Source organism: Odocoileus virginianus, chromosome 13 (assembly GCF_023699985.2).
Source record: "Odocoileus virginianus isolate 20LAN1187 ecotype Illinois chromosome 13, Ovbor_1.2, whole genome shotgun sequence".
In the NCBI taxonomy this organism is placed as follows: domain Eukaryota; kingdom Metazoa; phylum Chordata; class Mammalia; order Artiodactyla; family Cervidae; genus Odocoileus; species Odocoileus virginianus.
In genome coordinates, this window is record NC_069686.1 from 17,295,928 (window position 1) to 17,312,080 (window position 16,153).

General features: G+C 44.6%; 1 protein-coding gene across 6 annotated transcripts in view; it reads right to left on the reverse strand.

The window, feature by feature from the left end:
* The window catches only part of RAPGEF4 (Rap guanine nucleotide exchange factor 4), a 316,724-nt gene that overhangs the window by 19,439 nt on the left and 281,132 nt on the right, over positions 1 to 16,153 (reverse strand). For all 6 annotated transcript variants that reach the window (XM_070476011.1, XM_070476009.1, XM_020896336.2 and 3 more), the window contains 7 exons: positions 15,563 to 15,593; positions 15,268 to 15,346; positions 13,960 to 14,106; positions 11,808 to 11,905; positions 5,596 to 5,721; positions 4,990 to 5,168; positions 1,652 to 1,742 (listed from right to left, as the gene is read on the reverse strand). In XM_070476011.1, the coding sequence (XP_070332112.1) occupies positions 1,652 to 1,742; positions 4,990 to 5,168; positions 5,596 to 5,721; positions 11,808 to 11,905; positions 13,960 to 14,106; positions 15,268 to 15,346; positions 15,563 to 15,593 (751 nt within the window). The remainder of the gene's footprint in view (positions 1 to 1,651; positions 1,743 to 4,989; positions 5,169 to 5,595; positions 5,722 to 11,807; positions 11,906 to 13,959; positions 14,107 to 15,267; positions 15,347 to 15,562; positions 15,594 to 16,153) is intronic.

A 16,153-nucleotide genomic window follows, 5' to 3' on the forward strand; every position in this document is an offset into this window, starting at 1 on the left:
AGGTAAACGTTTATACACGATGAGAGGGGGGCTCTCCTCTTTGCAGTAGCATGCAAGGATGGAAACACAAGCTCACAGACTGATGTGTTTCTGCCTCTCCCTGTGGAATGAAGGACTAGATGATGAAACTCCCTTTCTTGGCTGCCTACACCCAGTCTCTGTGCACCCCCCCCCCCCCCCCCCCCCCCCCCCCACCAAGAGGCCTCCTGTTTTTCTCTTTAGACCACAGGAAAGGGAATTCTGAGAGTGCTCCTCCATGCTACAGCCTTAAGGTCTAGCTCCTATTATGTGTACCTAGACCTGGCCTTCCCTGACCCCCATGAGCCTTCATACCTGATGATTTTCTCAACCAAATGTTTGGTTTGATTTTCCCAAACCATACATGATTTTCCTAACCAAATCATTTGGACTCTGCAAGAGGATTAAATGCTGGAAACAGGTAAGGGAAAGCAGACTCTCTGAGAGGTTACCCTAGATTTCCAAAGATTCCAAGAGCCGTGGGCTACAAGAAGGAGAGGCTTGCACCCTGGCTTCACGGCTCAGATTTCTTGGCAGCGCTAACTTTCACTAGCCGGAAGATGCCCGAGATGCGCGGCACACGGGCCTCACCAATTCCCTCATTCCTATATTCGGGGGATGAGCTGCTGTGTGCTGCATCTGCCTGGAATTTTCAGAGAAACCCAAGACAGAAGGACCTGTAAGGACCTGTTCTACAAACAGTGGAAGCACAGAGGAGGGACAGAGGGGAAAAAACAGTTTCAAGAGGGAAGTGGGCAGGAAAATGTTTCAAAGAAAACATTTAGAGATGCAGACAGCTGACTTCAGTACCTTTTTAAAGCATCCTTGCGAATTAAGTCTCTCTCATCTACTCCTTGCCCTCTTTTTGTGTTCCACTTACACATACTTTTTCTATTTTTAGTAAGAGCCTATTTTTGTGTCTATGTTCTATGAGAGATTAGTATTTCTTTGATTATATACCACATGTAAGGGGTCAGGCATATTTTGAGTACTTAGCTAATGAAAAACGAAGCTGTTCTCTAGCATAAATAACCAACTGTCAACAAAACATTCATTGTATTTGCCGTAGAAATTCACCACACACCTGCTTAAGTTTTGCACCAAACTGAATTCTAGCCAACTGTTGTTCCTTCCTACCCACAGAGGTCTGCCAGGTAGTTAGGAGATACTTGGTCCTCAGCTGGGCCAAACAGTTGTCCTTCTGGCTAATTCTCCCAGGAGCAAGATGACTACTTGGATAAAAATGGATCTTCTGTCCTCTCTTAATTACAGATACAGCTTATTTCAAAAGCAAGAGGCAGACACCAGAGCAGAACAGGATCTATGAGCAAGACCTCTGAAGTTAAGCAAGCAATGCTGTTGATTCTGGTTATACCTAGGAACTAGACTTATTATTTATATTGAATAGAGCAAGAAGCTCAGACTCCTTTCTTTCCCTCCCCACTGCATCGGACAATGCCTTTTAAAATTCACTCTCTGAGGCAAAAGGAGACAGGTCACCTCCCTCAAGGTGTCCCACCTTTTCCACTGTTACACAAGTGTGAGTGATACTTCTATTAAAAAGGGCTCACTGATGAGTTTATGTTTTTGTTCTTAAGGCAAAAGTCACAGCTGGGTCTCTGCTGATGCTTACCTCCCATGTTAGTGCCAGGCGGCTCACAGCTACATTACTTAGTCCCATGACGATGGCAAAAAAGGAATTCAGATTTTTGTACTCCTTACAGCTGAAACACAAGAGGCACATGTTGTAGTAAAATGCCACTTCTGAGTGAGAGATAAACAAATTAGAGTTCTATTTTCTGATGGTCATTAATAGTCATCAGGACTCCTTCACGAGAACAGGCACTGATAGATTTAATGCTTTAAGTTCCACTTGGGTGACCGTGTTCTGTTGTTTGATTTCTTACTGTAATATTAGAAAGGTGATGGTTTTAGTCATCTAGGTTCAGGTTTTGAGAAGGAATTTCAAGATACCTACACTAGGCATTGCTATTATAATCCCAAAGCTTGCTAAAAGCCCTGTGGACCTGGAGGAGAACATCTCATGGGCTAGGAAAAGACACAGCAAAATGTCCTTGGAGAATTCCAGGTCAATGCTGGACACCTTACGCTCTGGTAGCAAGAGAGGGAAATAAGGAAATGATGCCACTGCAGCCGCCAGGGCTTCCAGCTGCCATGTAATGCTTCTAATTTGTTGAAAAATCAATTTACAAATCATGATCCCTCCAGTGCAGGAGACCTGGGTTCAATCTCTGGGTCAGGACAATACCCTGGAGAAGGAAATGGCAACCCACTCCAGTATTCTTGCCTGGAAAATTCCATGAACAGAGGAGCCTGAAAGCCTGGGATTGCAAAGAGTTGCACATGACTGAACACACGCATACACAGCTAATAACCTAAACAACTGACCAAAAAATAACCTTATTTTTTCTGTGATTTTTCAATGTCGATGAAGCCGATCATTTTGAACCTGTACTTATGCCATTATTAGCTTTTATGAATATATATCTGGGAATAAGAATATTTTGGAACAAGACCAAAGGTTCTTATAAAAATGCAACATTTAGTCTAGGTACTTGGTTTAACTTAAGAAGAAGAAAAAAAAGGAATCTTCAATTTCTTCATACCCACTCCTTGCAAAGGGAACAGAATTCACTTTGCAATGAGCGCAAATCCTTTACCACAAGTCAATATGGTTATCTAAGTTGACTACATCATAATTAAATCTTGTTTGGATTAGCATTTTTGCAAGAGGCTAATTAAATTGCTGCGTTTGCTCCCTGTGTTCTCCTTGCAGAGTGCTTCATAAATGGTCTGTGTGGAAATGGGAAAACAGATTTAGAGAAGCTATGGCATGTCTCTCGCAGTGCTGGGGGAGCGGTGGGGCTTTATCTGTGCAGGGGCGGTCAGGGGCTGAGAGCAACTTCAGACACCGCAGGCTGAAGGTGGCGAGGAGGGTCATGGAAACGCCCCTTGCCTTCGTCCTAGCTGTGTGCTCATGAAAGGACGTGCACGACTGCAGGCCTGCTTCTCTGCTCACGGCTCTGGTCACTTGATCACCCTAGGTAAGTCACGAAATTTCTCTCTGCCTCAGTCTCCCCCACCTGGAAAAGGCAAGGATAACATTTGGACTCCCAGCTTCACAAAGTTCTGGGCAGGTCGAAGAGCTTCAATAGAATATATGGAAGTTCTCCAAAAATACCATGCCGAACATACTTCCTGCCACTAGGTTTACATCTCATGCATGAGGATCCTGGTTTCTGAGTCTACAGTCTTCTCCAGCTGGATTGTGTGAAGAGTTCTACTGTGTGGGATGTATGTGAAGTTGCTCAGTCGTGTCCGACTCTTTGCGACCCCATGGACTGTAGCCCACCAGGCTCCTTCTCCATGGGATTTTCCAGGCAAGGATACTGGAGTGGGCTGCCATTTCCTTCTCCAACTGTGTGGGATAGTGCAGCTTAAATAATGTTAAATAACATAAGCCAATTTATCCTGAAGGCTAAATTCACCCATAAGCAGAAGGAAGAGAGAGATAAGAAAGGAAAAAAACATAAAAAAAAAAAAAAAAAAATTCCGGAGTTCCTGCAAGGCTCTCCCCTGCTGCTCTGTAAAATAGCAGCGGCAGGCCCCTACAGGTTTTCCATCTCCACGTCTGTGTGCAGACTTCCTCTGCCCTCCCTCGGAGCACGCGGCCCTGCCAGGCTAAGGGGAGGAGAGGAGGTGCCTTAGAGAACAGGGAAGCACATACTGTCACAGCTTCCACAGTCATCTCCTTCCAGATAGAGACATCTGGCCCCCGCAATCAGCCGATTCAAGGCTTCTGGGAAAGTGGTTGCACTCCGAACCAGAAATTCATAAGCAACATTTTACCAAATCTTTCTTTCAAAAGGCATTTCCCCCCCTCCCCAAACTAAGAGATAGCAGCATTTGAATCCAAGGGTTTTGGATATCCCGCTGAACTCCCAAATTTTTGGCAAAATAATTCAAGGCATTTGGCAAGCTGGCATGTGTGAAATGTCAAGCAGTGGTTGCTTCTTTGTTTAGCTCTGGAAATTAGACTCTGGACGGGATCTAAACTTTTTGGCTCAAGCAAACTGCCCAGCTGGGGTCACTTGGGCTCCCCACCTTCCTAGGCTAGAGCTCCCTGCTTTTAGAAAGGAAAGACGTCTCGCAGCCACAAGCTGCATTTAGCGTTTTATTTTTAGCACTGTGGTGATACCAGAAACATGGAAGTAAACAGGAGGTTGTCAGGCATATCTAAATAGCAGGAGAAGATTAAATTCATGTCAGGGAGAAATCTAACTGGCCCCTGCAGTAAATAAATTGTTTCCCACGAAGTGCTGTTAAGTAGAATATTTATAAGACGCTTGCTTTTTCTGATGTTTATGGAGATGGTTTTCACGGGCCAGGTTAGCTTCTTGCATTTTATGGATTTTTATCCCGGCTCAGTTGGGAGCACACTGCCCTCTACTGGCTAAAACGCGTCAAGTTCGACCTCGACTCGCCCAGCCTTTCAAACAGAACTTCTGCAGCAGAACTTTGCTGACAGAGCCCTTAAACTGAAGGAGGTCTCAGCAGTTCAGAGCAAAACAGAGGTCATGATTTTAACTTGAGCCTCAGTGCTGTAGGATGTTAATTTATATATTAGCGTCAATATTACAAAAGCTAGACGAAGCACAACTTTCACAAGAGTTCAGGTACTCTTAAGTCCCTGTGGTTGGTGTGTTAGTTGCTCAGTCGTCCCCAGACTCTTTGTGACCCCATGGACTGTAGCCCACCAGACTCCTCTGTCCATGGAATTCTCCCAGGGATCGAACCGGGCTCCCCTGCATTGCAGACAGATTCTTTACCATCTGAGTCACCTGGTGCATAAACAGATTTACTATCTCATTTTGCTTTTTAAGGTGTAATCTAAGGGGACAAAATGAAACCACAGCTCAAATGTTTTTCTCTCCCCAAGTGAATACTTACTGGGCTGCGATCTTAATAAATTTTTTTAAGAGCTGAACACGCTTGCTAGGCTGGGAACAAAGGCAAATCTCAGTGACAACCCAAAACTGAATTTCATTAAACCTCCTCAGGAACAAATCCAAGTTTGCTGTGGTCTTTTTAAAATGATGCCTTCCAAATGTGTGATAGATTAGCTCCAGCTAGAAGAAAGGAAAACAGTGTCACATCTTTGTTTTTAAATCAAAACACCAGCTTGCTCCTCCATTTGACATGCCAAATTGACACTGGTCAGCAAGCATGAATATAATCACTGACTAGAATTCAACTTGAACTTCAGCTTGAAGACCTCAGAAGCTCAATGAGGCTTGCTGAATACTGTAACTATAAACTAGGTGCTATTGGCTTAACATACTCAGGAAGACAGAGCTTATTGCAAATCGTAAAGATTTTTCTTTACTCTCAAAGGCTTCATTACAGGCTTTATTAATATACTCAATATTTTGGGGAAAAAAACCAACAAAAAACATCTCACGTGACTTTCACATTGCAGCATGGATTCACATTTGCAGGCAACATCCAGAACTGCCATGAAACTTATGAATGCATGCTCTCAATGGAGCACCTTACCTCATGCACACAGTTGAAGAGCTCCCAATCATAAATTGTCATCTGGTAGGCCAAATCTTTGGAGCTCATCAGTTCAAAAGTTCCCATTGTTCCAACAGTTGGGCCCTCCTGTTCTGGCAAGGGAGTCTATGAATAATAATACGAAAATATATCAGTATCTCAAAACAGACAAGCTGAATGCTGTTAGGACTTGGAGGGGAGAGGATTCTGAAGATGCTTTAAGGAATACCTTGAAACTTTGATTTTACCCAGAGGAGAAAAAAACCTTTGCTCTTAATGCTCACTTGCCTCCATGTATTTTTATAGTAACCATTATCACTCTAATCAATTCCACTGACTGAAAAACATGGACCATGGCAAATAAGATTCAGTGACAACTGACCTATGGAGGTTCTCTTCTGCATGGGCCTGGGAGCTCCCTGGAACCAATTCCTTTTCCCTGGCAAACATGTAAGAAGTTCTATTTCCCATTGAGGCTGTTCCAGAGTAGGTACTGGCATCGTGGTTTGGGTGTTTAGCTACTTATTATGGCAGGGGCTGGTGACACTGGTAAAGTTGCTTCATCTCCATCTCTCATAATAGATTGCCTGGGGCTGCTAGGTGAAAGAAGGGTCTGTGATTACATGGGATTATATGTGATGTTCATTTCCTCCACTTTCTGAGAGATGTAGAGCTAGGAATGATAGTCACATAGTCATGGTGTTTGGAGCTAGGCATCAGAAAACTAAATTCTGCTACTTTCTGGAAGACCCTTGGTCAAAATTTTCCATCCAATTTACGTACTTCATTTTTACTTTATGAGAAATGAATTAGGGTGCTTTTCCTTAATAAGATGAATGATTTGTATATACTAGAAACTTTACTTATATTCATACCCACTGATCTGCAATAATAGTTTAAAGTTATAAAAGTCAGATGAATTAAAAGATAGTTTCCCCAGCATGATACAAAATGTATTTGGATATCCAGTATTTAGGTTGGAAGTACTAATATTGTTCACACTCTTATCATCATTCATCATTGTCATCATCACCCATAACCTTGATATTCTCTAAATGCTTGCTGCTTTCTGGGCATTTGAAAGTTTGCAGTTTAACAGAGGAATCAGCTCTGACTTGTGAATATAGCACTGCATGTCAATAAAGAATCAGCTGTTGGCATTCGTTTGCATGTATGTATAAAGGGACAGACAGAAGCATCAATAAACACCTGACTCCCAGATATGTGAAAAACAGGTGAGGAAACATGAATGGGCTTTTGAGAGGTAGGGGGCATTTGGAATGAATATGTAGCCTTAAGAGGTTCTTGGGAAAACAAGCTGGGCTTTAAAAGATGAAGCAGATGAAACTGGGCAGGTGTAGAAGGGCAAAGTTTTCCCTGAGTATCCAGAATGGTGGGTCATAGGTTGGAGGATGGCATGGCATGAAGGTGGGGATGTGTCATCAGACTTGCTTGGCAGGAACAGAGAGTTCAGGGGAACAGAATGGACCATGTTAGAAAGTCTTGGAGTGCCCAATGGGAATTAAGGTTTTGTAATAGACCAGGTTAGTGCCTGTTTCAGAGAGCAGCAGACCCTGAATGTAAACCCCACTCTAATTACATAGACTTGGATGATCCCCTAATCTGTTGACTATCTTTAGCTCTTATGAGTTGGGGTCCCACTACCTAGTACCTAGATACCACTCTAATGGCAGAAAGTGAAGAGGAACTAAAGAGCCTCTTGATGAGGATCAAAGAGGAGAGTGAAAAAGCTGGTTTAAAACTCAACATTCAAAAAACTAGAGCATGGCATCCGGTCCCATCACAGCATGGCAAACAGATGGGGAAAGAGTAGAAACAGTGACATTTTATTTTCTTGGGCTCCAAAATCACTGTGGATGGTCAGTGACTGCAGTCATAAAACTAAAAGACGCTTACGATTTGGAAGAAAAGCTATGACAAACCTAGACAAAAGCAGAGACATCACTTTTCTAACAAAGGTCCATTTAGTTAAGGCTATCGCTTTTCCAGTAGTCATGTATGGATGTGAGAGCTGGACCAGAAAGAAGGCTGAGTGCAAAGAGTTGGTGCTGGAGCCTTTAAACTGTGGTGCTGGAGAAGACTCCTGAGAGGCCCCTGGGTAGCAAGGAAATCAACCCTGAATATCCATTGTAAGGATTATGCTGAAGCTAAAGCATCAGTACTTTGGCCACCTAATGCTAAGAGCTAACTCACTGGAAAAGACCCTGATCCGGGAAAGATTGAGGGTAGGAGGAGAAAGGGGACCATGGAAGATGAGATGGTTGAATGTATCACCGACTCAATGGACATGAGTTTGAGCAAATTCCAGATGATAGTGAAGGGCAGGGAGGCCTGGCGTGCTGCAGTCCATGGGGTCGTTAAGAGTCAGACGTGACTTAGTGACTTAACAGCAACAACCACCTGGTACCTAGGCTTGTTAAGAGAACAGGATGGGAATAATTTAAGTGTGAGCAGGTGCCCAGCACAGAGGGGGCCCCCACCTTCCCAGCTGTGCTGCACCGATGCAGAGATACAGGAAGAGTGAGGAGTACTGCACCTGTGTGTACGGGCCAAACACTGTTAATGCCAATTCACCCTAGGGCAGGAAGAGCAGGGCACAGAGACCATGGAAGAAAAATCATTATTCCAAAGTTTTAAAACTTAGGGAACCGACTTGAAGCTAACGGGCAAGTAGTTTATGGAAACAAGCAGTATGGTCTCAGGTAGGAATGTCAGGAAGCTCTTACATGCTCAGCAGGTGGACTCTGTCTAAGGCTCTGGCTGACTGTCCACATCCTACCTTCCCTCTTGCCTGCTTGCTCTGCTGTGGACCTGTCCTCTATTCCTTGGGTTTGTTCTTTCCTCAGTCTGAGTCCTTTTCTCTTTCCCTTGAGGTCTTATGGCTTTCACAGAGGGGATACATTAGCCCAACTACAGGAAAGATGGCTGAGTGCCAAAGAATTGATGCCTTCAAACTATGGTGCTGGAGAAGACTTGAGAGTCCCTTGGACAGCAAGGAGATCAAACCAGTCCATCCTAAAGGAAATCAACCTGAATATTCATTGGAAGGACTGATGCTGAAGCTCCAATACTTTGGCCACCTGATGCGAAGAACTGACTTATTGGAAAAGACCCTAATGCTGGGAAAGATTGAAGGCAGGAGGAGAAGGGGGCAACAGAGAATGAGATGGTTGGATAGCATCACCAACTCAATGGACATGAATTTGAGCAAACTCTGGGAGATGGTGAAGGATAGGGAAGCCTGGCGTACTGCCGTCCATGGGGTTGCAAAGATTCGGACACTGAACAACAACAGGGAAGATGCCATAGAATACTTTTAGACATGGATACTAGTATATCATCCTGAATCCCTTTTGACAGAAACAGAAACCCCTGCTAAATCTCTACTTTTTATGAGTGAACAGGGCTCACCAAGCAAAGGGCAGGCCGACTGCTTCCCTCCATGAACCACCAGGGAGGCAATCTGAGTGGTACAGAAGACTCCTCCATCTGAAGGGGGGAATTACATGCTGGTCCCTTAGGAAGCAGATTCCTGGACCATTTTCTCCTAGATATCCCTGTGGAAATTTCCTACAGATGAAGCACAGAAGAACCTATGTAGGGTCTGCATTACACAGACAGATCTGAAAAGTGCCCACACCAAGGCAAAGAACTCCTGTAGACTTGACTTTGCTCTTTTTGAGAGCTGATTCATCTGTTAAGCTTGGATGGGGTGATTAGGAGAATAGCACTCTTATGCTCCCATTGTCCTGACGAGGAAACTAAGACATTAAAAGGATGTGCTGATTGTCAGTGACAAAGAGATGGCTAAAGCAAGCTGTCACCCAGTGTCCTCTTTCCTTGGGCTCACACACTCTGTACCCAGCTCTGCAACAGCATTTGGCACACTGGATGCCACCACACTCGTGTCCCACACTACACCATGAGCTCCCTGAGGTGCAAGGACCATGATGGGTCGATTTTCAAGACCATGCTAGAGCCAGAATCATCCACAATGCCTGGAATGATATATAGGCCCCAAAGAAAAACCTAAGAAGCTAGTGAATGGGTAAAACTAGAAGCAAATTACAGTACAATGGGGCTTTATTGCAAGTTGCTCTGTACTAACATTTATGCTTAAAATGTCAAGAAAGTAAAGCTCTAGAATCTGAGCCCTTAAGTGACTAGGACAAACTGCTGACACTGCTAATTCTAGACAGCACTTCAGCACTACGGTTTGTTCTGTTCCAGGCTGTTTGTGTTAGTTTCATCTCCCAATTTGACCATGATTATTGTAAGGACAGAGGCTCTGGGACACTGGTTCAGTGTCACGCAGATGCCGGCACTTCATATAAGTATGTGTTGATGGATCAAAGGTCTGGCCAACATTCTGTACTGCAGAGTCATTCTGTGTCTGACTCTTCCTGGAGGGACTGTCCTCAAATCTTTAGAAAGTTGGAAAAAGAGCATGCCTACAGTTTTGTGACCACTCCTTAGAAATGATGGCATAACTGGCAGGCCAGTGAATGGCAGAGCACCAAGAGGGAAGAAGTTAAGCATGTTCACGTCCAGATACTTGCCGTAAGGTAAGCTCCTCGCAATTACGAATGGCTTAAAAATGGAAGACTAGGAAGGACTGAGAACTTGTAAGGCTGCAGGGTTGTGTGCAAATAAACAGAGGCTTAAAAAGTTAGTATCTTCCCCACAGAGAGCTGGAGATGGTCCACATTCTGCATCTATACACCATGTCATCAGACACTGAGGCCAAGAACCAGCTGGCAAGAGAGGCCCAAGCCCCGAGTGGCAAAGGCATCACAGAACACCTTCAGCAGGTCGGCAACTAAACTGGGTTTTTGCTGCCAGGAGAGGGTAGTCTGACTCATTCATGCCATTTCTCTCCCCAATCTCTCAAAACTGGGAAGTATTTATTTTCAGAAAGCAGTAGATGTAGATAAGGAAAAAGCCATGAAAAGGGCAGTGACCAGACTCACATCATACAATGCTGGTGGGTGAGGGAGGTCAGGAGAACTCATGCCCCCTTTGCAAAGTTCCTCTCCAGGTGAATTCAAGAAATCACAAAATCTGCTTAACCTGTGCGGCTGCACAAACTAGCTCTCCCCAGGTCAGAAGGTCAGAATCACAATGAGGCTAAGCAAGCTCTAGAAAATCCAAGAAGGGGAATCCTGATTTACCTACAACATCTGATCTGATTAAACTGAACGTATTCGTGCTTCACTCATGTAGTTAAATTATCCCCACTAAAATGCAATCCAGCTTCCTTGGTGTCTCAGAATCCATCTGCCAGTGCAGGAGTTGCAGGTTCAACCCCTGGGTTGGGAAGACCCCCCAGAGAAAGAAATGGCAACCCACTCCAATATCCTTGCCTGGGAAATCCCATGGACAGAGGATCCTGGCAGGTCCATAGGGTCACAAGAGTCAGACATGACTTGGCAACTAAACAGCAACAACAAAATGCAACACACTTTTCTTAGTAAAGAAGCCCTGTCTGTCTAACAGATGGGAAAAACTAGTCCTCTGAACTGGCCCCACAGGCTCTCGAAGATACTCTAATAGCGATTCATTTCGATGCCTAACTATTGAAGGAGAAACAGAAATGAACCCCACCAGAGCATAAAGGAGAGAGGGCCAGTCACTTGTTAACATGGTTGATTAAGCCTTTACTCAGAGACCTGTGTGGGGCCGTGAACAGTGTTTTGGAGACTTAGGGAAGACAGCTGGCCTCTGATATTTCCTGCAGAAGATGGAGAGAGCCCTTTCAGAGAACAGCATTTTCCCTGGACCATAGAGTGGCTCTGTCATAATGCATTTCTACATCCCCCTAAGGAGCAGGATAAATCGCAATGTCTGGCCTTAAAAAAATTATTTCTATCCTGGTCTCTAAGTGTTCATGTTTTTTAATATCAGTATTTAAATCAGGGACATTTCAAGGAGGTGAATTACTATAAAGAGTTCTGAAAGCTGAATTATGCCCCAATCATAGTGCAACTTGGTGAATTTCCACAAAGGAAAATCTAAAGCTCAGAGCGTCTCAAATGAACACCTGAGGCTTACCTAATAGACCGGAGAAAAGAAAAAGACAAGTAGCATTCAAGAATTTTTTTAGCAACTGAGTTCAATGTGACTGCAAAATTAAGCTCCAGACAAGTTTTTCTGATTGCAGACGCTGCTCCAAGGCGGCCATCCACACCTACCAGTGAATCGAATTGCTCTCGCGGGCAAGCAAACAGACGTCCATTAATGGTGAGCGTTGTAAATACGGAAACATCATTAGGTTTGAGCACCACCTTTTCTGTGAACATAAAAAGCATGAGATTGCCTATTAAATGCATCTGAGATTTGCTGTACTGCCCTAATCACACCAACAAATTGCCAGCTTGGTGAATTACTGGAACATGCAGAGTGACTGCACAAAATACTGTACTGAAGGGATCCACTGAATAAAAAAGACACAGCAATCACGCAGGCACACAACACTCAGGATGCCATCAGAAATGACCCTAAAACAGGGATGGAAATACCTGAGGGTCAATTTACCCAGTTCTGCATACAAAAACCGCACCTGCCATTTAAAAAACAAGTTATGCTTCTAGATGGTAATTAATGCCCAGCCTTTTGGAGATGACAGTATCACTTTTAGAAAACTTAGGGGTTTTCTGAGTCCCACATGACTTTTGATATAAAATTTATCACTATTTTTTCACTCATTCCCTAATTTGGAGGGCAACTGCATTATTAGATGAAGTCTCTTATATTTAAAATAGTTCATGCGAAAGATATTTGTTTAGCATTTACTATATGCTGGACACTGCTCTGGACACTGAGGATACAGAAGGGAATGATACAAAAAAAATAGTCCCCAAAGAGCTTACATCATAGCGAGGGATGCAGACAGTGACAATGCATCAGAGGGTAAGCAGTGAGGAGGAGACGACAATAGAACAGGGAGGGAGGCTGGGAAGGATGGATAAGGGAGAATCAGAAAGGAAGGAGGGGGGCCTCCAGGCGACAATGACAGGAAAACCTGAAGGCAGTGAAGGAGGCACCTGGGAGAACTATGGCGAGAGTGTGCCAGAGGGCTCATGGTGGACGGACAGACGTCCTGGGTCATGTGCACCAGGGACAGAAATGGAGGGGGATAGTTTGGGAATCCAAGATATATTTAAAAATTCTGCCTCAGTGGAATAATTTGTCTTTAAATGCGGCAGAAATGGCCTCCCTCGGATCCTGAAGCATCCTCCAATGAGTATCAAATCATTGCTGGATAAGCGAGCCTCAGGGCTCCGTCCCGCAGCCTCTCGCTGCAACCCGTGCAGACGCTTCCAAAGCTCTGGTCACCTGGATGGTGACTATTTCTTGTCTCCCTCCTCACCAGCCTCTGAGCCACTTGGAGGCACAGGCTCTGCATACACCTCCCCTCCTGTCACAGCCACACCGAGTGGCCAATCAATACATCATCGATGAAAGCAGGCAGTAGTCAAGTAATCCTGTGGGGGAAGACTCCTCACTTTGTCAGTGAGCTGAGTTCCTGCCCTTTCTACTGGGAAAGGAGGGAGACGTCATCAGTCAAAAAGAACCAGCCTGTGACCACCTCTAACTTCAGACTCATGAAAACCTATAGCCTTTAGCCAGAAAAGCCAGTGTCCTCTTAGAGCCCACATGTCTCAGAGCTCCAAGGCCTTAAACTTCTTTTTTTTTTTTTCTTAATTGAAGTATATTTGATTTATAGTGTTGTGTTATTTTGGGGCTTCCTTGGTAGCTCAGATAGTAAAGAATCCACCTGCAATGCAGGAGACTAGGGTTCGATCCCTGGGCCGGGAAGATCCCCTGGAGAAGGGAATGGCAACTCACTCCAGTACTTTTATCTGGGAAATCCCATGGACAGAGGAGCCTGGTGGGCTACAGTCCATGAGGTTTCAAAGAGTCAGACACGAATGAACAACTAAGCACATTGTGTTATTTCAGGTATATAGCAAAGTAATTAAGTTATACATATATATGTATTTATACACACACACACGTATATTTTTTCAATTCTTTCCTATTATAGGTTATTATAGCATTAAGCTTTTCTGTTTAGGGTTTATAGGAAAACTCCAGGCTGACATCCACACCAGAGACCTCATTCTAGCTGCCTCTTCATCTCTTTCTGCTTCAGAGTGGGCACCTACTGGATAGGGGATATTAAGACACTAGCCCAGCCTGCTTCTAACCACCTTCATTTCTGTTACTTGTGGGCACACACACAGCACCCACTTGCCCCTTTGGATCAGCTTGAAAGGGCCCCACTAACTTCCAGCCAGGGTTCTGTTTGATGGCATATTCCCCTCTACAGAAGACTCTTACCTCCCCCGGAACTCATCTTGACGATGATCAGGCCTTCCCCGGACCCCAGTTTGTCGGCAACTGCACTGAGGACTTCCTTCACCGAGGCAGCCACTGGTACCCGGATGGTTGTGTAGGTGTGGTCCATGCAATAGACTTTAAACAGAACTATTGAGAAGATAGCAACAATAAGATAAATTGGTCTCGGGAGTTCTTAAACAAAACCATAAGCTGTGCAAAATGTTTGGATGCATCCTCCAAAATTTGCATCACTTTGCCATTCTTATGACTTGTATTTATTTGTGCTCGTGGATGCCTACACTTGTCCTCTTCTAAAACTTGCCTTAGCATTGGTCTAAGAACAGTCCATGACTGCCAATCCCAGTTACAAAAATCACAACAGGTAGTTGTGAAAAACCCACACACAGGTCATGGGAAAAGAATGAGAGGTATGTTTAGGTAAGTTTTCGGGGTCTGCCCTTGTCTGTGAGTGTTTCTTTTCCACAACACAGGAGTGTTGTGTGGTAGGCAGATCACTAGATTCCCACTGCCTGGTTCAGTGGTGGGGAGTCAGCATTAACACTCTTGCAAACAGGAGTGCTTCTGCCTGGGGTCATGAACATTTATTTGCTGATTCCTGCTCACTTGTCCACTGGTGTGTGTACCCTGAGGCCTGGCCACATGGCTTGGGTGGTGTTCAGTTCAGTAGATCTGCATGTGGTATCCACACATTCAGCTCCGAACAAGTCCTGGAAGTAATTCCATCTCCTGTAATTCTTGAGTTTGGGGCACCCCAAAATTACAACATTCGTCTGTGGCTGAAGATGGAGATTTCATCACGATCATTTTATTTTGGCTGTGACTCTTCAAAGAAATCTTAACCAAGAAAACAATAGCAGCCGCATCTGGGCCTCCCCGATGGGTGCTAATGAGGTAGTGCTCAGGGCGGGGGGTACTCTTCCTGGGCGGGAGCCCTGCTTGGCAGTTGAGCAGGTGACTCTGGTGCTCCACCTCTGAGAGGCATCTGCAAAACACCAACCACCTTCCAGCCACCTTGACAACTGGCCCCTGAGATCATCTCTCTCTCCCTCAAGGAAAGGTGGCAGTGGGGTAGAGGCAGAATCAGAGAAGTGTGAACAAGCACCTTGGCTCCAGGTCCCACGTTCAAGGACAAAAATAACTGGAATGCCAAAGGGCACCTCCAAGCAAACCATCTGGAGTGCACAGAGAGCCAAGAAAAGCTATTCTGTGGGCACAAGGGGTGATGCCCAGAGGGAAGATTTCATTCCAACTTTAAATAATCTACACACACTAGAAAAGAAATCTCACCTTCATCAGAGCCACGGATAGGCTGGCGCTTCTGGGCTCTCTCATCGCCTGTGTTGAACTGTTGCAAAAGAACTTTGTGCTGTAAAAATAACAACAATAGTAGCTGCCGTAAGGGGAGGATGACAGATGAATATCTGCAACTCAGAGGACACATGCCTGAGAAGCAGAGTCAGGAAATAAAGAAAACACATTTTGTATTTACAAGACATCACTGTCACATATTGCGATGTTATATTTCTGGAGAACTGTCAGTCTAGAGGGCACAATTAGAGAATCCTGATCTATTGCCACTGACCTTCTTTTGTGGAGCCTTTGCATCTTCTGAACTACGAGAAACAGAGAAAGCACATTATTTAACACTGTTGGTACTATTAAATTGCTTCACTTGTATATAACTTTAATCTTGTGTTAGAAATGAAATCGCAGATCCTTTCAGGAGGCAATATGAGCCTCCTTATTTTAATACCAAGAGGCCAATGCACAGAGGGGACAGCTAAGAGATCAGCTCTTGTCCCAGGCAGATCCCTGGTCTAACTGAGGCTAAAAGCCAGGATTGCTCACTCTCAAAGTCTATCTAGTAGCCAGTATTTAATCAGTGGCTCAAAGGACAGCATGTGCAAACCCATGTTTCCGCTTAGAGGACATAAGTATTCATCATTAACAGCTCTGGCAGCAGAAAGTGAATTTCCCACATAAATAATTCTCTTCAAACTTTCCTTAAGTGCCACTGACCACTGTGGTGTTGGGTTCCTTGCCTTGAACCAAAGGGACCCAGGTTTATTGAGTCAGACGTCCAAGTAGGATCTCTGGCTCCCCAGGCTTTCTCTGGGCAGCTGCCTGGTGCAGAAGGCAACTGAGCAGAATCTCCGCCCTTTTGTTCCTGTGG